This window comes from Trachurus trachurus (assembly GCF_905171665.1).
Source record: "Trachurus trachurus genome assembly, chromosome: 6".
Classification (NCBI taxonomy): Eukaryota; Metazoa; Chordata; class Actinopteri; order Carangiformes; family Carangidae; genus Trachurus; species Trachurus trachurus.
Window position 1 is genome coordinate 512,545 of NC_139897.1, and position 22,381 is coordinate 534,925.

Genomic DNA, 22,381 nt, shown 5'->3' on the forward strand with positions numbered 1-22,381 from the left:
AAAACACGAGTTACGGGTTGCCTGGAACGCTTGTCGTGACTTGAAGTCGTAACTTATGGTTTCAAAAGCCTGGAACGCAGCAAACGCGTTCTACTCGGTTTTACCTGACAGCGAGAAGGGAGGGGGGAGGAGAGTGCTGCTAGAAGCAACATGGTGGAGAACCCGAAGAAGCGACCAAGAGGTTCAGTGGATCCTACTGAAAAGAAAAAGCCTTCCCGTTCGGCAGAAGAAAGAGAGTGACAAACAGTAGCGGTGGGGATGGGAGGGGCAGGTTGCACCAGGCCATACGCCATATTGAGGTGCCGGCCGTATCGTTGTAATAACTCTAGGGGGCCATAGAAGTTACGCACTATAGCTTTAAGCTGTCTGAGGTGAGTGGCTACATGCAAAAACACAAAGTTTATACTGTTTATACTGTACACTATATGAGTTCAGTGGTGTGTCATAAGGATTCCAGTCATGACCATAGATATTTGATTGTTTTTTGAGTGTTTGTTGTGGTTGAAAAAATTGCCCCCATAGGTTAGCATTGTCGCTAGCGCTAGCGCCGTCTAGCCATGGTGTAACTCCGGTTTACCTGCATCAAGTTCAGTCGAGTTTTCTGCTCCCCCCAACACTGGGTGACCATCAGGACAACGATTTAGGGGTCAAAAATGACCGGAATTCTCCTTTAACTCACATTGACAGACACTTTTTGGAAGTGCATCCCTGCATCCCTGCACAAACCCCATACTTAAACTCACAAGTACATCGAACAGAGCACATGTTGGCACAGATTTTCTTTTTAAACAGAGCCGAAGAGAAACGACGCCATCTGAGCTTTGTCGTTTTATCTTTCTCGACAGCCTCCACCTGACGGGGAGCTCAGATCTTTAATTGTCTGTCTCAGAAGCGATGACAACTTCAAACCCTCGACTGATATGCGAGGATGCGACGAGGAAAAAGCAGGAAGACGCTTTGGTGCCGACTACCTGAACGGAGTCGGATGCATAAATCCATCATTAACTATGTTAAAAATGTTACTAATGAGCTACTTCTGTTATTGTTGCCGGCGATGTTATTATAGCGGCACGTCTCCTGATTCAACAGAGCACTCATGGAGGTAATGGGAGCTAGGAAGACGGTGCAACATCTTGCATGCTAATATGATATGAGAAGTTGTGGGATATAAGTCACAAACAAGTGTCTTGCAGACATTTGTCTAAAAATACACCACACAAATTAATCGCTAGTGCTGAAGCAGAGCAGAGGTGTGAGCAGGTTCTACATCATCCCTATTTAGCTCTGAGAAACAAGCCTGAAGTTACTCCTGACTAATTAATAGCTAGGTATAAAGTGCAGGACACCCATGGCTAAATGATCAGAGAGAATAGATTGCTGCAATTACTGCATGTTGGATGAAATGTCAAAAACTGCATACGTGTGCGTTTGATGTGCAGTGTGTGACCCTTTTGTCCTCACTGTGTAGCTATATACTGTATCTTGGTTTCTTGTGGTGAGACACTACAGGCATAAACACTGTTTTTGGGATGGACTGATCAATTTTGAGATTTTGAGCTATTTTTCTTCCTTAACATGTATTCTCTCAGAAAAGTCAAAAGAAATGGTAGAAAATCCACATTAAGGAGGTTATTTTACTTCATTTTGTCTCTTTCGTCAGTAGATTTCTCCTAAATTCACCAAAAGTTAATATGCTACTGTGACAGACTGTGCTGACCCATGTCATGTCAGGTATCATTGTAAAGCTCTCTCTTTCCTGAACAATGATATAGGATCCAAAAACATTTCCTTTGTATCCGCAACCAATCGTAAAAGTACGATTTACATTAACAATCTATGGAATTTTACAGTACAAGTCTTTTTTTAAATTTAATTTAATTTAATTTTTTATATATTTTTTTGGGCTTTTCTTGCCTTAGTGCAGTCGAGAGAGAGACAGGAAATGGGAAGGCAGAGAGTGGGGGAATGACACGCAGGAAAGGGCTGTCCGACGCGGGACTCAAACCGGGGCCGCCTGCACCGAGGACTGAGCCTCAACATGGGGCGGCAGCTCTACCCAGTGAGCTAAACGCTGCCCCAGTACAGTACAAGGCCGTTTTCTCAAAATTAGTTTTTCCTCATACTCTGGGCCCGAAATCTCCACTTCAGCAGCACTTACAGACACCAAACCTTCCAGTCTTATTCTTGTCTATATTCTGAAGGTTTTTACAGAGGGGTTTGTTGATACATCATTCAAAGCCTGATTTATATTCCTAAAAACATGGCAAAATTTGATTTTTTAGGGCTGGTGACAGTATTTTCTCATTTACAAAGTGATAAAAAGAGATATCCAAAATCCCCTCTGTAAAAACTTCTGACTCTAATATGTCAACAAAATAAAACAAGAATTTTGAAAGGGGCTTTATCCATTTTTCAGATTTCGGTTCTGGAAATGTATGCAAAGTAGCGCATATTTCATCAGCTATTGCCTCATTTACATATTTAAACATAAAATTTGACAAAAATTGTAATACAAAAAATATTTGTCTTAATGTAAGTGATAAACTTGGGAAGTTTCATGGTGATATCTGTCATTTAAAATGTTTTACCCTATTCACCTGTAGTGTCTCCCCTTAAGACGACTGTGTCCTCTCATGGTCAGATGCCTCTGTAAAAGGACGGTGTCTCCTGATGCATCAGACACACACTCTCTGATGTCTGTCCCTCCTCTCGCCTTTTTTTGATCGTTTTTTTTCTCGATTTTCCTGGCGAGCTCTCTGCCTCTCGGGCAGGACAGTGCAGCGCGATACGAGGGACGAGATGGGCTGACAGTGAATTAATGGCGGTGATTGCGTGATTAGGAGGAAGATTGGCTCCCACCATCAAAGCGCATCGGATGCTGTCATAATTATAACACCTTTGATTACGAGTAATTGAAAAGGCAGTCACAACTGCATGGGTGGCTTCATGTCATCAGAACTCATCCCTAAACTTGTCAAAGGAATGGTTACCAACATGGTGCTGGAGACATATACACATCAAGGAATCATGGGAAATGTATGTCTTTAAGTGTGAAATTGTAGCTTTGAGGCACGGCCTGTTTGTTTCATTCATCCAAACCAGGCAGACATCAGAGGAGACGGAGACAGAGATGCTTGTGCCGAATCCAGGATTGATTAGACTCAATATTAGGAGTTGCAGAGATGTTTTCCCTCAGAATGAAACATCACAATTAATCAATCAATTCGCTGCAATAGGCCTATAACCCCCTTCCCTTCTTTGTGATGCAGTTAACTGAAAGATTTTGTGAAACTGTAGCTGAACAGAGAAGGAGATGCGATGGAAAATGTTGATTGGAATAGGTACAAACCAGAATTTATAGTTAGTGGGGGAAAAATCACAAACTGGAGAACAGGTTTTCATCAGCCGCAGTAACTCGGCCACTGTAAAACTGGCCACCAATCCCATTTCTCCACCCTCACCCCCTGAACGTATTCTCAATCAAAGCTGGTGTAAGTGTGTGAGATACTGCAGTGAGAGCCTTAAACTGAGAATGCGACTGACTTTCACAGATAGTCGAGCGTTCATCTGTGGAAATCGACCTTTACAGAAGTGTAGAAGCTACTATTCTTTATTTCAGGGTGAGTTTTCGTTTTAGTCAGACTGACTCGGCTTTAATTACTTTGGATGCAAATGTGGTGCTTTCTTTCATCCTGCTACAGATAGATAGGACTCCCTGTCTGCAGTCTTTCATGAGCATGTGCGCTTGTAAAAACCAAGATAAGTTTATACATTATATGCACACATCACAAAAATAGTGGTTTCTCCAGTATGAATCTACTGTAGCTGCATTAAGTGGGTTTCTTTAATAGGCTATTTTACTTCTAGTTACAGAAATCCTTTCTCAGTGACATTTGCTTTCAACAACCTGGTTACTCAAACATTGATCATTTTTTAGGCCAACCGGGAGAGAAAAACATATAAACCTTTACATATCTTGTTCTTTAGCTATTAAATTCCTCATTACACTCACCAAGCTACTCACTAACTTAGTCTGACATTTGGTGCTGGCCATGTAGTGAGGAGTGCGCTTTATCAGACCTGTCTCACTGAGAGCTGCTTTGGCTGGAAACAGGGTTTAATAACAGCAGCGAGACTGAATTAAAACAGACAGGCTGCATTCACACCGACTTCAGCCTCGCATGAAACATTTTCATTTGAATAAGATCAGTCCAGTGTCACAGTGGGGCTGCAGGTACCACAAAAACAACAACAAACTAACAAACAAACTGAAAAAAAAACCCCACACGTTTATCTTTTGCAACACATGTGTAACCCCCGGTTACTAGACCGATTAAATAAATAGATAAAAATTAGGCTACTAGACGTATTAAATAAATAATAATTTTATTTAGGTGACTACTATTGATATTTAGGCTACATTATTTAAATTAATAAATAATTAAATAATTAATAAATAATAATTCATTTAGGCATGTGCAGTAACCATAACAACTGTCCCTGTATAAAAAGCCTGGGCTAGCCCGGAATTCTCACTCTAGCTGCACTTGAGGGACAACTAGAGACACAGAGACAGACGAGATCAACAAAATAATAATCGATAGAGAGAAAGAATAAAAAGAGAAGAACACCAATCCTGGAGCAGTATCCATCCTGCTGCTAAAATTCAAAGAAGTACTTGGTGAGTGGAAATGTTTATTTTGTCAAAAGTAGACCAACTGTTAAAACTTTTTAGCTAACTGAAAAAACCCAGTAGCAGCAGTACCTGCCGCCATAGCAACAGAGGTTGAACATTCCAAAGCAACAGTTAGGATGGTGGCAGTTACTGGCCTTTTTGTATGGTGTGTTGTGGTGTTCATGAATGTAATAGCCTACTGTATATATATATATTTCTGTTTGTTTGAAATATTAATAATATAAATAATATTATAATCGCAAGGTAACATAATTTAGAGTTAGCGTTTTAATAATTATTTGTACTGGCTGTGTATTTTCAAGGCCAGGAGCTTGTGTGTGTGTGTGAGCCCGATCATCACCCCCCCTCATCATCATCCCATCATCATCATCATCCACCTCATCATCATCCCCCCTCATCGTCATCCCCCTCATCATCAACCCCCTCATCGTTACCCTCATCCTCCTCATCACCCCCTTCTTTATCGACAACTTCCACTACCTGATTCTTCAGTTCAGATGGTCGGACAATACAGTCTGAACTGAAGTGGCGAGCCAAACCCCACTGAACCTGGACTGTCAGAGAAGTTGATTTTTTATTTTATTTGTGATATTATTATTTTTTGTGTGCTATTCATTAGCCTACTGTTACTGTTGTAACTATTTTTATTTATCTTTGTTTATTGTTTTGATTGAGAGAGGGATAAGTTAAGGAAACCACCTGTCAGTAAGATCCGCAATAAAATAGGATTTAAAAATACAGAATTAGAAATAAATTAGACAATTAAAATAATAACTAAATTAGCACTAAACTAAGAATTAGACATCAAATTATACTTACCTGACAGGTGGATTTGTAAGGGAAAAGAGGGAATAATTTGTGTATTTCAATTTTGTCTTATGTGTTATTGTGGTTGTTATATGTGATTCTGAAAGAAAGAGATAAGAGAAAGAAAAAGAAAGAAAAGACGAAGAGAATCGATTCACATTGGAATAAATTTGATTATTTACTTTTTTTAAACATATGACAGTGACCTCTTGTTGTTTTCTTTTCTACTCACACCCATTTCTCCAGAGCGAATCTAATCTTCTGAGTACTGGTCCACATCTAAGTTTTCATTTTATTTACTTTACATTAATAACTGGTTCTTCCTTTTACCAGGTGTTACAACTTGGCGAGCCAGCCAGGAGAAATTGGGTTTTTGTCGAGTAGCTTTAGTGAGGTCACTGTATAACAAAAACAACAACAATGGAGGTTATTAAATCTGCTGAAATTAAAGTGCAGAATTCTGTTATAATTAGTGGACCCCTTGATGCAGAATCTGACAAAGAATTACTTCAACACTTGAGTCAACATGGCTCTATCTTTAGATTTGTCAGCATAGATGCTCCAAGCAGTAAATTTCATGGACATGTAGTAGTTGAATACACTGACTACACTGCAATACAGTCATTCAAGTCGCTGCTACCAGCCACTTTTCCACGCCAAGGTGAAGAAGACTACTACCATCTGAGACTGCTAGCAGATGTGTACACACATGAAGTGAGTAGCACCACCACCGAGAACTACCTTGAACAGTTGCAGGCAGTTGCACGAACGACTGGCAAGACACTAGAAGAAGTCCTTGCAACAGAACTCTCGAAGCTCAGTCCAGCCACCTCTGCTCTTTCTACCAATCAGTCAGCTGGTGATGCTCCCATGATGACCAGGCAAGTACAGACGACCGCCAACCATGAAATCTTTCGCTCTGAGCCCCAGCTTACATGTCATAACATGGACCACAATGCAGCTAGCCATGTAACTCCACCCATCTCATCTGGATCAAAGAAACACCCCACCTTCAGAGATGATGACATTAATCCACCTGAAGTGCAGAGAGTAGTGGTTGAGCACGTTGTAAGAAATGCAGACATTTCTTCCCCAGCCTACACCTCCGTCAGGCTGCGATCCTTCTCTGGAAAGTGTCCACACCCCAACAACGAGGCAGACTACGACACCTGGCGAACTAACGTCGAGCTCATGCTTAAAGACCCAGCCATATCTGATCTACACAGAGTGAGAAAGATACTCGAGAGTCTCCTGTCCCCCGCAGCTGACATAGTCAAACAGTTAGGCCCTCAAGCTTCCCCCAATGACTATGTGCAGCTACTGGATTCAGCTTTTGGCACTGTTGATGATGGTGAAGAACTCTTTGCTAAGTTCATGAACACGTTGCAAGATGCTGGAGAGAAACCCTCCCAGTACTTGAACAGACTGCAGGTGATTCTCAGCCAGGCTGTGAAAAGAGGGGGTGCAGCTTTCATCGAACAAGATGAACACCTACTGAGACAGTTTTGTAGAGGTTGCTGGGACAACACTATGCTCAGCAGCCTCCAGCTAGAGAAGAGAAAATATAATCCCCCATCCTTCCCAGTACTCCTGTTGCTCCTGCGCACAGAAGAGGACAGACAGGCTGTAAAAGCTGCCCGCATGAGACAACACCTTGGAGCCCCTAAGCAAAGAGCTACATCACATCTTCAGTGTAACTGCACCCATGAAGAATCAATGACCTGGCAACAGAATAATTCCACAGTAGATGTTCTATGTGAAAACCAGAACTTGAAGAAACAAGTGGCTGAGCTTCAAAGTCAAACGGCCAGACAAAAGACACAGAACCGCCAGACCTCCAGACCCCAGTCCCAATCCCCCCAGTTTGATCCCCATGTGCAAGACCTGAAGAGACAAATAGCAGAGCTGCAAAGTCAATTGGCAGCGTTCAGAGCCCAGATTCCCCTTTCCCCTACTCCAGCTGAAACAAATGTACGTGGTGGGGCAAGTCGTTCAGCAGTCAGAGCACAGAATGAGAGGCCAAGACCCTGGTACTGCTTCAGGTGTGGTGAAGATGGACACATTGCACCAAACTGCAATGAAGCGTCCAATCCAGCCTTGGTTGCAGTGAAGAGGAGACAGCTACAAGAAAGGCAGCTACTGTGGGAAGCCCAAGGCAGCTCTTCCAGCCCACAGCCTTTAAACTAGAATCAGCTCCGGTCGAGGGACTGATAGGAGCTGGAGAACATTGGAAACGTCCCAAAGGCAAGCAAAGAGCTAGCCTGAAGCAAGCCTCTCCTCATGGTCGGGGACACCTACCAAAGGGATTAATAGGGACCAAGTGTACTGGAAAAGTGATCATTGCTGGAGAAGAATGTAGCTGTCTATTAGACACAGGGTCACAAGTAACCACTGTCTCCCAGTCATTCTATGAAGAGAAGCTGACCTCACAGACCATTCACCCCATAGATGACCTGCTAGAGGTAGAAGGAGCTAATGGCCAGATAGTCCCCTACACTGGTTACATCCAGCTCAATGTAACATTCCCCAAGAGTTTCCTGGGTGTAGACATTGAAGTACCCACCTTAGCCCTTGTAGTTCCAGACTGTCGTGCTATGGCCCTGTCACCTGTGTTAATAGGCACCAACATCTTGGATGTAATGTACACCCTCTACAGTGAGACAGACATCGGCCCTAATCAGTCTACCCCATATGGCTACCGAGCAGTGTTGAAAACCCTCGCACTGAGACACAAACAAACATCCAACAACTACATTGGATCAGTGAGGCTGCAGGGAAACTCACCTGAAATGATTCCAGCTGGACAGAGAGTGGTGATGGAAGGAGTAGCCAATGTGCGTAGTGCATCTACAGAGAAGTGGGCAGTAGTTGAGCCTCCATCGTCCTACTCCCTTCCTGGGGGCATACTGGTCACCTGTGGTCTGCTCACCCTACCAACCAGAGCACCCTACAGAGTGCCAGTAGTGCTGACCAATGAGACACAGCATGACATACTCCTACAACCAAGAAGTGTCTTAGCTGAACTCAACGCCATACAGCGAGTGCTTCCTGGGGCAGGCGAGAACAAGACCAAAGATCCCTCAACTGATCAGCTACAACCTCCACAAGTTTCCCCACCTGTATTCAACTTTGCAGACTCCCCCATACCTGCTGAATGGAGAGAGAGAATAGAGCAGACTCTAAGAGCAATGTCAGATGTGTTCTCACAGCATGACTTGGACTTTGGAAGAACCGACAAAGTGAAACATCACATCAACCTCCACGATGAGACGGCCTTCAAGCAGCGAGCTCGCCCCATACACCCTCAAGATATCCAAGCTGTCCGAAAACATCTCCAAGAGCTGCTAGATGCAGGTATAATCCGAGAATCCGAGTCTTCCTTCTCCTCTCCCATCGTGGTGGTCAGAAAGAAAAATGGTGACGTACGACTCTGCATCGATTACCGGAAATTAAATGCCCAGACAGTGAAAGATGCCTATGCCCTGCCCAACCTAGAAGAGACCTTCACAGCGCTGCATGGATCCAAGTGGTTCTCTGTCTTGGATCTCAAGTCTGGATACTACCAGATAGAAATGGAGGAAGAGGACAAAGCCAAGACTGCTTTCGTGTGTCCATTGGGATTTTGGGAATTCCAGCGTATGCCCCAAGGGATTACCAACGCCCCCAGTACATTCCAGAGGCTCATGGAAAAGTGTATGGGTGACATGAACCTGAAAGAGGCCATTGTCTTCTTAGATGACATCATCATATTCTCAGAGACTCTAGAAGAACATGAAAGAAGATTGGTGCGAGTCCTCAACCGCCTCAGAGAGTACGGACTGAAGCTGTCAGTGGACAAGTGCAAGTTCTTTCAGAAGTCTGTGAAATACCTGGGGCACATCGTATCCGAGAATGGTGTCGAAACAGATCCCGACAAGATCAGCGCTCTAAAGACTTGGCCTAGCCCGAAGAACTTAAAAGAACTGAGATCCTTCCTAGGGTTCTCAGGATACTACCGTCGGTTTATCCAGGGGTACTCTGGGATTGTCAAACCGTTAACTGACCTAACAGTTGGCTACCCACCTCTGAGAAAGACCAAAAGACCAAGAGAGAAGAATGGGCAGTATCACAATCCAAGAGAGCCCTTTAATGACCGTTGGACTCCAGCATGCCAGCATGCTTTCGACACAATCATCGACAAGCTGACCACTGCCCCAGTGCTGGGTTTCGCTAACCCTACACTCCCCTACATCCTGCACACTGATGCAAGCACCACTGGCTTGGGAGCTGCCCTATACCAAGAGCAAGAAGGACAAATGAGACCCATCGCATTCGCCAGCAGAGGCCTGTCCCATAGTGAAGCTCGCTATCCTGCACATAAGCTGGAGTTTCTAGCCCTGAAGTGGAGTGTGACGGAAAAGTTCAGTGATTACCTGTATGGGAATCAGTTCACTGCCATCACAGACAGCAACCCACTGACCTATATACTCACCTCAGCAAAGTTGGATGCTACAAGTTACCGATGGCTGTCAGCTCTGTCCACCTTCTCATTCACACTCCAGTACCGTGCAGGGAAACAGAACTTGGATGCTGATGGTCTGTCAAGACGTCCCCATGGAAAGCTAACAAACGATCCTGCGTCACAGAAAGAACGTGAACGAGTCCAGCAGTTCATCACACGTCATTCTCTGGATGAGAACCTCATCGAAATGGAACCTGAAGTGATCCAGGCAGTCTGTGGACGTCACCTATTCCGGCATGACCCAGAGAATGAGTCACCTGAGCCCTGCATCACACTAGTTGAGTCCCTTGCTATTCATGCAGACGCCATCCCTGCCATCTACGAGCAAGAGGAAAGTGCAGAAGGAACATCCACCATCCAGCACCTGTCAAGAGAAGACCTGAAAGAAAAGCAAAGAGCTGACCCCAGCATCAGAGAAGTGATACTGCAATTAGAGACTGGGCAGAATCCTCCATCAGCGGTACGACAAGAGCTCCCTGAACTCCCATTGCTGCTAAGAGAATGGCCTCGGTTGGAGATGAGAGGAGGTGTTCTCTACAGGAAAAGGAAAGAAGGAGATAATACCAACTTCCAACTAGTGCTGCCTAAAGAGCTCAGAGTAACGGCGATGAAGAGTTTGCATGATGACATGGGTCACTTGGGGATAGAGAGAACAACAGACCTCCTGAGATCCAGATTCTACTGGCCCAAGATGGCAGCTGAAGTGGAAGCAAAGATCAAGACATGTGACCGCTGCATACGGAGAAAAACACCACCTCAAAAGGCTGCACAACTTGTAAACATTCAAGTTTCCCGTCCATTAGAACTGGTCTGCATGGACTTCCTCTCCATCGAACCCGACAGAAGCAACACGAGCAACGTCCTGGTGATAACAGATCACTACACCAAATATGCAGTCGCCGTCCCCACACCCAACCAGAAAGCTCGTACTGTGGCCAAGTGTCTCTGGGAGAACTTCATCATCCACTACGGGTTCCCAGAGCGCTTACACAGTGACCAAGGGCCCGACTTCGAATCCAAGACCATCAAAGAGCTGTGTGAATTGGCCGGAATCAAGAAAGTAAGAACAACTCCATACCACCCAAGAGGAAACCCCGTTGAGAGATTCAACCGAACACTTCTGAGCATGCTGGGAACCTTGCAAGACCAAGACAAAGTGCATTGGCGTGACTTTGTACGACCATTAGTGCACGCCTACAACTGCACTAAAAATGAAGTCACCGGATTCAGCCCATATGAGTTGATGTTCGGGAGGCAACCAAGGCTGCCTATTGACCTGGCATTTGGAGTCCCACTCAAAGAGCGTCCTCAAACATCCCACTCAGAGTATGTACGCAATTTGAGATCTCATTTGGAGGAGAGCTACAAAATAGCAACCAGCAATGCTGCCAAAAATGCTGCTAGAAACAAGGCCAGATTTGATCGACACATCACAGAATCTGCACTTGAAGTTGGAGACCGTGTGCTAGTAAGAAGCGTCCGCCTTCGTGGGAAACACAAATTGGCAGATAAGTGGGAACCGGCAATTCATGTGGTGACAAAACGTGCCGGTGAGCTTCCAGTGTACACCGTAAAGCCAGAGAACCAGAGCGGACCCCTGAGAACTTTACACAGAGACCTCCTATTGCCCTGTGGATTTCTCCCTGCAACAGAGAACCAGTCAGCCCCACCTGAAACAGCCACATGCCCCAGGACACGTCAAAGAGTTCGCTTGAATCCTGCTGAACAAGATGTAGAAGAGGATGGATATGAGTCAGACGAGGATGTGGCAGTGCACTGGAATGCAGAGTCAACACCTGTGGAAAGTAATTGGCATCCCTGCGGAGTAGAACAAATTCCTGAAAGAGAACCTGGAAGAGAAACAGAACTTGAAGAGGAGACCTTACCTGAGAGAGAACCTGGAAGAGGAATCTTACCTGAAAGCGAACCTGGAAGAGGAACCTTACCTGAAGGAAGAGGAGCCTTACCTGAAACAGAGCCTGAAGAGGAAATCTTACCTGAAGGAGAACCTGAAAGAGAAACCTTACCTGGAAGAGGACTTGAAGGAGAAACAGAATCTGAAAGAGGAAACTTACCTGAAGAGGAAACTGGAACTGGACAAGAAAGTGGTGCTGAAGCAGACGAGCCAGAAGTAACTGGAGTGCCAGCAGACGAAGATGTGCAAGATGCTCCTCAGAGACATTCCAGTAGACACAGAGCTCCACCAGACAGACTGCACTACACTCAATTGGGGAGTCCCCTTGTATCTATTGTACAGTCACTTTTTCAAGGCTTAAGTACAGCATTCACAGAGACACTACAAAGTACGTATGTCCCTCAGTCAGTTGTGGTTAAGCAGCCAAGTAGGTGTAACGGGACGTACACACCTTTGAGAGGGGAGAGTGTAACCCCCGGTTACTAGACCGATTAAATAAATAGATAAAAATTAGGCTACTAGACGTATTAAATAAATAATAATTTTATTTAGGTGACTACTATTGATATTTAGGCTACATTATTTAAATTAATAAATAATTAAATAATTAATAAATAATAATTCATTTAGGCATGTGCAGTAACCATAACAACTGTCCCTGTATAAAAAGCCTGGGCTAGCCCGGAATTCTCACTCTAGCTGCACTTGAGGGACAACTAGAGACACAGAGACAGACGAGATCAACAAAATAATAATCGATAGAGAGAAAGAATAAAAAGAGAAGAACACCAATCCTGGAGCAGTATCCATCCTGCTGCTAAAATTCAAAGAAGTACTTGGTGAGTGGAAATGTTTATTTTGTCAAAAGTAGACCAACTGTTAAAACTTTTTAGCTAACTGAAAAAACCCAGTAGCAGCAGTACCTGCCGCCATAGCAACAGAGGTTGAACATTCCAAAGCAACAGTTAGGATGGTGGCAGTTACTGGCCTTTTTGTATGGTGTGTTGTGGTGTTCATGAATGTAATAGCCTACTGTATATATATATATTTCTGTTTGTTTGAAATATTAATAATATAAATAATATTATAATCGCAAGGTAACATAATTTAGAGTTAGCGTTTTAATAATTATTTGCACTGGCTGTGTATTTTCAAGGCCAGGAGCTTGTGTGTGTGTGTGAGCCCGATCATCACCCCCCCTCATCATCATCCCATCATCATCATCATCCACCTCATCATCATCCCCCCTCATCGTCATCCCCCTCATCATCAACCCCCTCATCGTTACCCTCATCCTCCTCATCACCCCCTTCTTTATCGACAACTTCCACTACCTGATTCTTCAGTTCAGATGGTCGGACAATACAGTCTGAACTGAAGTGGCGAGCCAAACCCCACTGAACCTGGACTGTCAGAGAAGTTGATTTTTTATTTTATTTGTGATATTATTATTTTTTGTGTGCTATTCATTAGCCTACTGTTACTGTTGTAACTATTTTTATTTATCTTTGTTTATTGTTTTGATTGAGAGAGGGATAAGTTAAGGAAACCACCTGTCAGTAAGATCCGCAATAAAATAGGATTTAAAAATACAGAATTAGAAATAAATTAGACAATTAAAATAATAACTAAATTAGCACTAAACTAAGAATTAGACATCAAATTATACTTACCTGACAGGTGGATTTGTAAGGGAAAAGAGGGAATAATTTGTGTATTTCAATTTTGTCTTATGTGTTATTGTGGTTGTTATATGTGATTCTGAAAGAAAGAGATAAGAGAAAGAAAAAGAAAGAAAAGACGAAGAGAATCGATTCACATTGGAATAAATTTGATTATTTACTTTTTTTAAACATATGACAGTGACCTCTTGTTGTTTTCTTTTCTACTCACACCCATTTCTCCAGAGCGAATCTAATCTTCTGAGTACTGGTCCACATCTAAGTTTTCATTTTATTTACTTTACATTAATAACTGGTTCTTCCTTTTACCAGGTGTTACACATGCATCATCAATCAATATGCACATGTTTATATTCCATTCCTACTACTACTGCACTGTTGTGGTGGATGTGTCTTGTGCTTTCTCTGTTCACCCTGCATCTGTCTGAATGAAAAATTAAGTAATTACATCTGTCTGTGAGTCTCATAAACAGCTTTGCAGTGTTTTGGCATCAAATAGCTACGCTGCTTACTCAACCAGCCTGCTTCAGGTCTATTTCATGGCTCACATGGAGGCTAGGTGAAGTAACACACACATGCCACTGCAGGCACTTGACTTGTTTCAACACCAGGCAAAATAATGAGCAAAATTCTGCCAAAACAACAGTTGTGGGTTCATCAATACCACTGATACATTTGACAACATACTCATTTAATCCATTTTTAAAATGATGATGGCAGCTTTCTGGATGTAAATGAGCTATCAGTGATGTAAAGTGGAAGTAAATGAATGTGCAAACTCTGGAAAGAGTCTTTTGATGTTCGACTGAAAACAGGGGTGAGTCCACACAAGCTGATAACTGTGAGGCTCGGCTTGATTGGATGGAGATGAGCAGTGTGTGCTGCTGTGTGTCCTGTGGCTGTTTATCTACCAAGTCCAAAAACATGAAACTCTAAATTCAGACCGACTTCTCACATTCACCCAAACACACTCTAACAAACACAACAACATACAGTGTGAATATATCTGTATCTCAGTAGTATGCATCCTTCCTCCTCGCTGTACTCCAGGACTCTCACATGTTAAAGGGATAGTTCAACATTTTGGCAAATTGTCCCATTGCTATAATCCCTATAGTCATAGCAGTAGGTTAAGGTGCGTTCACACCAGACCTTTTATTTTTGTCGCTGTTGCTCCAAAAAAATTGCTCTGTCACTCAGCTGCAGTCGCTCGTAAGTTCAACAGATTGCTCTGATGACGTCATTCAAGCGATTCCAGTGAATTTCACCTCGCTCAGAGTGGCTCTTTTCCTCCTGTTTGTATTGGTCCAGCATGGCTGACATCTGCTGCCGCTGTTTACCTGTTGTGGAAGTCCGACAAGCGCCGTACAACGTCAAGCCGGCTTTGCTCTTCCGGACGGTGGAGTTGTATTATGTTTCCATGATTTCAGTACTTGTCATAGTTACGCATATTACGGCAGCCAATCAGAGCTGAGCGACAAGTGACTGACGGCCAGAGAGTTGGAGTCAGTACAATATGTCCCCACTAATGGAGTTAACAGGATTGCTACAAGATTTTACTACAACTACTTCAAAGACTATGTTACCACTTATTACAAGGAGAATACCAATCACAGTAAATTTCCACCACAATCTCATAGCGTGGTGAATGTGCAGGTCACAACTTGTCCACGAGAGCATTTTGGAGTTGTTGGATTGTGTATTTGATGAGTTTGATGAGGGAAACCAAAAAATGCCATTAGCCTCCGTAGCGTAGCTCTGAGCAGCTAGCGGCTCTGCTCCGCGGTTCTAAAAACAGCTTGCACCGACAGTTAAAGGTAACAAACCTACTGCTAAAACTATAGGGATTATGGCAATGGGCCAATTTGCCAAAATGTTGAACTAGCCCTTTAATTATATCAACAGAAACATCAATGTCCCGGCGTATCGGAAAGGTGAATTAGATTTAGATGGTTTCTCTGAGAGGTGATGGCGTACTGCTCCCCACTGTGCTTTTTAATCTAACAAAGGCAATTTAAAGAAACGTCTTTCCTTCTAGTTTCTATTTTTCAGCAGGGAGTGAGGGATCAGGTCGAGCCTGAAAGTGGCTTTTCAGCTTTTACCTACAACCGCCCCCCCTCACCCCCCCACATGGTTTTCAGTTGACATACAGTAAGTGGGGCTGCATTAGTGAGTATCTAACCCCCTGAGCATGAAATAAAAAAAATGCGCAGGCTACAAAGCATACAGAGTATAATAGGATTTGTTAATAGCAATGAGGCATAAAGAGAGGCTTTCATACATTATATTTATTCCGATTTGACACCGCAGCCTCCGTGATCCAAGTGGGTGCACAAATCTCTTTAGGACGTGAAGAAACGGCTAAAGCTCAGTGGGTGGAAGCAGTCAGAGCAAATTCAAATGAAACAAATAAGACAAGAGGGGAGGGGGGGGGGGGGGGGGGGGGGTTGTGAGCCATCATCGTACATCAGACCTCTCTCACAGCGCTCGCCGGCAATATGCTCGCACTTCATTGACTCAGAAATATAGAATATCGAACCAAAGCCGAGATCGGAGACAGAATCTGTTTATCTCTCCTCCTCGTCACAGTTGAATCAGTGTGTCTGTACGTATATCTGTATGTGTCAGAGATCAACAGCCTCAGAAACACCACCTCTCCAGCTGCTTACTAACACCCCAGGAGAGAAACAAAGAAATGGGTTTTTACCCTTTTTTTTTTCCTTCTTTTAACTCCACCAGAACCTGCCACACACACACACACACACACACGAACACACCTCTCTTTAATTGGGTTAGATCGAGCTTAGACTGGAGCAATTTGCTAGCGTTTTCTTCCAGAGTTGTGAAAACAATTAGCGAATATCAGGTTAACAGTGTCTGGAGCTTTTCTCTACTTTTCTCTTTTTGTCAGGAAAAACATGGAGGTGTGTCGTTGTCGTCGTCAGGGGAAGTAAAAGGGTTTTTTGTGCAATGTGGCTGATCATCTGTCAGCGCTGTCCCCCTGGGATCTGCATGTAGAGTCAATTAGTGTTTGTGCCCTTCCACCAATTGGTAAGCGTCATTAAATACAGAGTGCTGAGTGTTCAGAGTGCATCTACAGTGTTTGTTGCAGGGGTTAGGTGTGTGTTTGTGTTTGTACAGATGGGTGTCACTGTACTGCATTTTTTTTTTTTCGCAACGGAGTGTGCTGCATGCTGTATGCCCTCATTCATGCAGCAGAGGCCTTTTCATCATGATGGAGGACAATTATTTAAGCATTTAGCAGAACTACTGAGTGGCAATAATGCAGCACGGTGCCTTTCAAAAGAAGGAGTAAACCTTCTGCAGCTCCTTAGAGAAGACCACTCGTCTCTACAGCTTCATACTAACAGGTTCTGTCACAAAGAACCACCGACATCATCACCTCTGACTCACAGACCAGCAACAGTCTGAATTCACTGTCACATACAGACCAATTAGTGTTGAATTCAGCTCCATGGCGCATTGTTTGTTTTTATACAAGATAGAAAATATATAGGACTGAGAATGATTAGAGTGACCTTCCTCTTCCCAAACCCAAATAGAAAGAAACTCACGGTTGCTAATCAATATGAACCCAAGAAACGGCCTATTGTCATGGCCTAAAAGAGGTTTTACCTGAAAAAAAATACACTGTTCCATTGTTCGCTATAATATCATTATTTCCAGCCCTTCAAAGTGCAGGAAAAACGCAGTTTTTATTTGGACCTAACCAACTGCTGATCGGCGGGCGCTAACCCTGGGCGGAGGGATACATGAGTTGGTTAGGTCCAAATAAAAACTTTTTCCTGCACTTTGAGGGGCTGGAAAAAATTATATTATAGCGAACAATGGAACAGTGTATTTTTTTTTCAGGTAAAACCTCTTTTAGGCCGCGAAAATAGGCCGTTTCTTTGGGTCCATTCACAACACTGTATGTTGTAAATCTCTGGGCAGGGCTATGGGCTGCCGTTGCTAACGGGAGGAGTGCAGAGAGTCTTCTACTGCAATTAAAGTACTTAGGGGCTATTTGTAAATCATACAACCCCACTTTAAAAAAAATGCTACTATCCCTTTAAACTAAACTAAATTCAAATTCTTAGCAAAACAACGTCTAACTTGGTAAGGCACGACATGGCACGACAGGGTCAAAAAATTGTGTGCCTCATTCAGCAACACCTGTTCTTGCTCATCCCTTTGTTTAAATAACCTCCAAAATTACAACAAAACAAACACAAGTAAAGATAAATGCAATATTGGCTCTTACAAACATATTTATATATATATTTTTGGAGGGCATTTTTCTTTTATACTGATAGGACAGAGACAGGAAAGTCAGGGTGATGACACACAGCAATGGGCCGCAGGTTGGATTCAAACCCATGCCCACTACACTTGGATCTAAGCCGTCATGGTGCATGTTCTACTAGATGAGCCATCGCAGCGCCCTCAGATTCCAATTGTTTAACTTTGGTGAAAAAAAGTTAGATAGTAAATGTTTAAAACAGGGGCATTTTAGTATTTTATGGATTTTTTCTGGACTTGGGAAACCAAACTTGAAACCAGGACAATCGTCGCTGCTTCCTTACTGCAGTAAAGACTTAAAGCAGAAGTAAGCGATCCGGTGGTTTTGGCTAACTTCTTGTCAGCAGATGCAGTTAGCAGTCCCTGCCCTCGTCCCTATCACATTCACGCGCATCCCTTGGCTGCACACACAACCCTTCATGCCGTTCTGTCTCCTCATTGGATAAAGATTGTAGGATACAAGGAAAGTTTTCTCCTCGGCTTACAGCAGAGCAGAGCAGAGAGACCAAACACTCTATAGAAGTGATTGCTGTCGGATGATATAACTATTCAAGACTTATATTAACACAAACATTCCGCTTACTTCTGCTTTAAAGGTCCAGTGTGTAAAATGGGGGTAAAACCGTGATATCTAGCGTTCAGATTCTAGATTGCAGTGCTTAAGGTGCGTTCACACCGGACCTTTTATTTTTGTCGCTGTCGCTCGTATCGCTCCAAAAGAAACGCTCCGTCACACAGCTGCATTCGCTCGTCAATTTGGCACAGAGCCACAGACTCGCATTTTTGCTTTGGGCGATTAAACGCTCAATCGTTTGCATTGACTTAACATGTAAACTCGTCGCTCGTTCGAAAAACAAAAGGTCCGGTGTGAACGCAGCTTTACTCGCTCACACTCACCCCTCCCGTCGGCAAAGTGACGGTGGCCCCCGAGGACAAAAAAACTTGTTTACCACGACTGGGACGACTGGGAGTCTGTCAGGAGCATGGAGCGATGAGGTGAAGATTGAAACCATTTTACGATACGTCTGCTGTTTCCTACTGCTTCTTTCCTTCCGCCTTCTTCTTTGTTGGTTTATTTGTGCACGCAAAACTCACAAAACGTGCTACAGTATCTTTGCTGGTTGGATTTTCTGTCCGGGCTGCCGTACAAACATGGCAGTACTATAGATGGCGACACTCTCTAAAGCAAGACCCTTGCTTTTTCTTCACCTTTATTGTGTTTCTGTTGTTTATTGTTGTTGTTGTTAATGTTGTTATTGCTACTGTGTTTGTGGTTGATGTTGCTGCTTTTTTTTCTTATTTTTTGTCCTTCTTTATGGTTTGGTTTATATCGTGTTGTGTTTATTTGTTTGCAGTTGTGGATTTGTAGCAATGATTTTGATTTTGTGAAAATAAAAAAAATATTGAAAAAAAAAAAAGACCCTTGCTATATATATATATACTGTATAAAAGAAGAATTATAAGGCTACGAAAACCAGCGATTATATACTTATACAAATATAGTCATGGGTAGTATATTCAGATTTTGCCCTTGCCAATTATTACACACTGGACCTTTAAACATTGAGAGTTTTCTGCTGACATCTTTCATTCTCATAGTGACATCAGAACTCCCAGAAGTCACTGCTTGGTCCAAAGTTACATCTGTACCTCCTCATATGAACAAACGTGACTCAGCATTCAAGCCTTTAACCTAAACAGAGCTCATTATCTCTCACTTGATGCTTAATGGACAGATGTCAATTTACTCCACTAACTCTCTGCATGCCATCACTTTTCTCTGGCAGCTACACACTTGATTGCTGCTATGGCGACACTAAATATTTTCTATCGTTAGTGCTTGTGTACTGCAATTTCTCCTCACATGTCTGCCAACATACGCACTAATACAATATGTCAGCAATTAACTAAAATGTGTCAATAATAATACATCTGTCAGGCTGAGAAGTCATCACTGATGTCATGTGACTCTTACCTCGTACTCAAACTCCTCCGTCCTTTCTCCCTCGGCGGGAAGAGGGGAGGGGTAGTCTGTCCCCTCGTAGTAATCCTGCTCCATTGTATGGAGAGAATGACAGCTGTCAGGAGAGACAGAGAGAGAGGAGGAGGACAGACAGGGAGGGAGAGGAGGAGGACAGACAGGGAGGGAGGCAGAGAAGCAGGGAGAGGTGGAGAACTGGGCGTGAGCAAGATCCTTCTCCTTCATTTTCTTCTAAACGTGTTCAATACTTCGAAGTGACAGGATTCCCTCGCCTTTGTCTTTGTGGGAATCTGAAGAATAAAGGATTTGTCAAGGGCTTCCGCTCCCTGCTGGAGTGTGTGTGATAAAAGTACAGCCCCCTTTTTAAAAAACAGCATATCCACATAATTTGCTTCCTGCTCTTGACAGACAAAACCCCCCACACTGTACAGTGTAATTCTACTATGCTTCCCTCAGTCACTGAACAAAACGGCATTGTGAGGGTCTAACAAGATGAGCAGCTTTGGTGCCACACAAGATAATCACTGTGGACAAAAACTTCAAAAAGATGCTCTGTTAAACATGTTGAGTGATGTGTTCAGGGGCTGTCTGACTCTTAAGATTACCCAGCACTGTAAAAACTGTCTCCAAACAATATTCCAGTCACAAAACCAGACAAGTAAATGTCACAATGCTTTATACGTTGATGCCTTAATGTTACACATAAAGCAACATTTGGCAGTGGGTGCAAAGAACACAATTACAGATTTTTACAGTCTAGCAGTCAAAAGTATGAGCGACAAACTTGTGTTATATCTATAAAATCGGTTGTATATTGGATTGTGCACCTGATCTCAGATGAAGAGGAGAAAATGGGAGTTTTATTGGACACATTGATCACATTTGGCTTGGGCCTGGGGTTGTAAGTAGCCTGAAAACACACGTTGTACTGTGTTGCCGAGTTTTTTTTATGGGCCTATTTGCTTTAATCACCTTGTAAACCTTCCATGAGCCAAAATGGATAAACCAAGCAGCTCCAATTATGGCAAGAAGGCCCCGTGGGGAATCGTACGGTGATACTGTGAGATATATATACATGCGGTAATGATTTAGATCAGGTTATGTACAGCATTTTACACCACTGACAATAATCCACATTTTCAATGATGTTTGTAATGATGAGCAATTCGAGGGAAATTCCATCCCTGAATGACTAAAGAAGTCTCCAGTGACACATGACAACAGATAATCAAACAACACAGGATGTTTATCATTGTTTGAATGAATTATCTACACTTAGTTCACCAACATAGTCCTGACTTCCCAGCTCCGCTCTCTGCTATTGTTTCATTCCCTAGAGGAGAAATCCTGATCTTCCTTTATGATAAACTTTTCTTCTTCACAGTTTACTTCTCCTTTGAGATCAACGGAATAGAAATGAAAACGGCAGAGGAGAAAATAATGAATCCCGTTTCTTTTGTTGTTTTCCAGAAAAAAAACCTCTTGTTGATACTTGAAGCTCTCAATATTTTGTTGTATATATTAGTTTTTTTACCATGTCTCTGAGATGCTTTTTCTACCCACCATCGATTCGAGATGGGATTAGAGTAGCGGTTGTACCACATGTGTTGTTTTGCGCTATTTTGCATATAAGTAATCTCTTCCAAATTTATAGACCTGTGAACTCAACAAACACATTTTATCTTGCATCTGAGTTATGTTTCTGTGCATGTCTATCTCAGCATATAGGAGGCATGTGAGAGATACACTCAATCGTTCATATTGATTTATTTGTACAGTATTTTTTTTTTTTTTTTTTACATCTGCCACTCAGCCATAAACTCTCTCCCATGTGGCTCCGTCTGTGCTGCGTTCAAGTGATGGAGGAATAACAATTGCTGTGACCCGACACATCTGAATGTTTGTGTATTCAAAGTCACTTGAGAGTGTGACTTTTATTAATTGCATAAATGCATCCTCTGATTCTTCATAATTAGTGATAAATTAAAACGAATGCTCAGTGCTGCATATTAAGATGCAAAGTGCAGTCGCTCTGTATTAATGGTCGGCGTCCTTTCCATTCTTCGATCGTTCATTTCTATTTTACAGGCGTCTTGCATACTTGTAATGCTAATGCTAATTCTGCAAACACTGATATTTCTGCTTCATAGCTCAATAACACCTCCCACTCATTTTTTTTCTCCCTCTCTCCTTCGTAATTACCATCAGTCGCAGCCAAAGTCAAAACAAAGACACAACAACAAACTCTGCGACACGCTTTGTGGCAGCGAACTGAAATAATTTGTAATGATTTCAAATGAAATGAAAATTGATTAAATTACAATCAGTCCTGTTTAAAAAGATCTTTCCTAGTCTTACACACTGTTTGTGGCACTGTAGAAAAGTACAGCAGTTTTGGTGGGTCATTGGGCAGGAAATTAATAAGATTTTACTCATTAACAGAAATATCAACCCCTTACATCTACTACTTGGTATATCTGACCTGTCCATCGCTGAC

The 22,381-nt window shown here is 42.8% G+C and overlaps 1 protein-coding gene across 1 annotated transcript in view; it reads right to left on the reverse strand.

Annotated features, from left to right (window-relative positions):
* The window catches only part of LOC310987840 (PDZ domain-containing RING finger protein 4-like), a gene marked incomplete at its 5' end in the record, with an annotated part of 72,048 nt that overhangs the window by 12,928 nt on the left and 36,739 nt on the right, over positions 1 to 22,381 (reverse strand). The window contains one exon of the mRNA XM_083974294.1: positions 19,879 to 19,981. Coding sequence (XP_083830420.1) covers positions 19,879 to 19,981 — 103 coding nt within the window. The remainder of the gene's footprint in view (positions 1 to 19,878; positions 19,982 to 22,381) is intronic.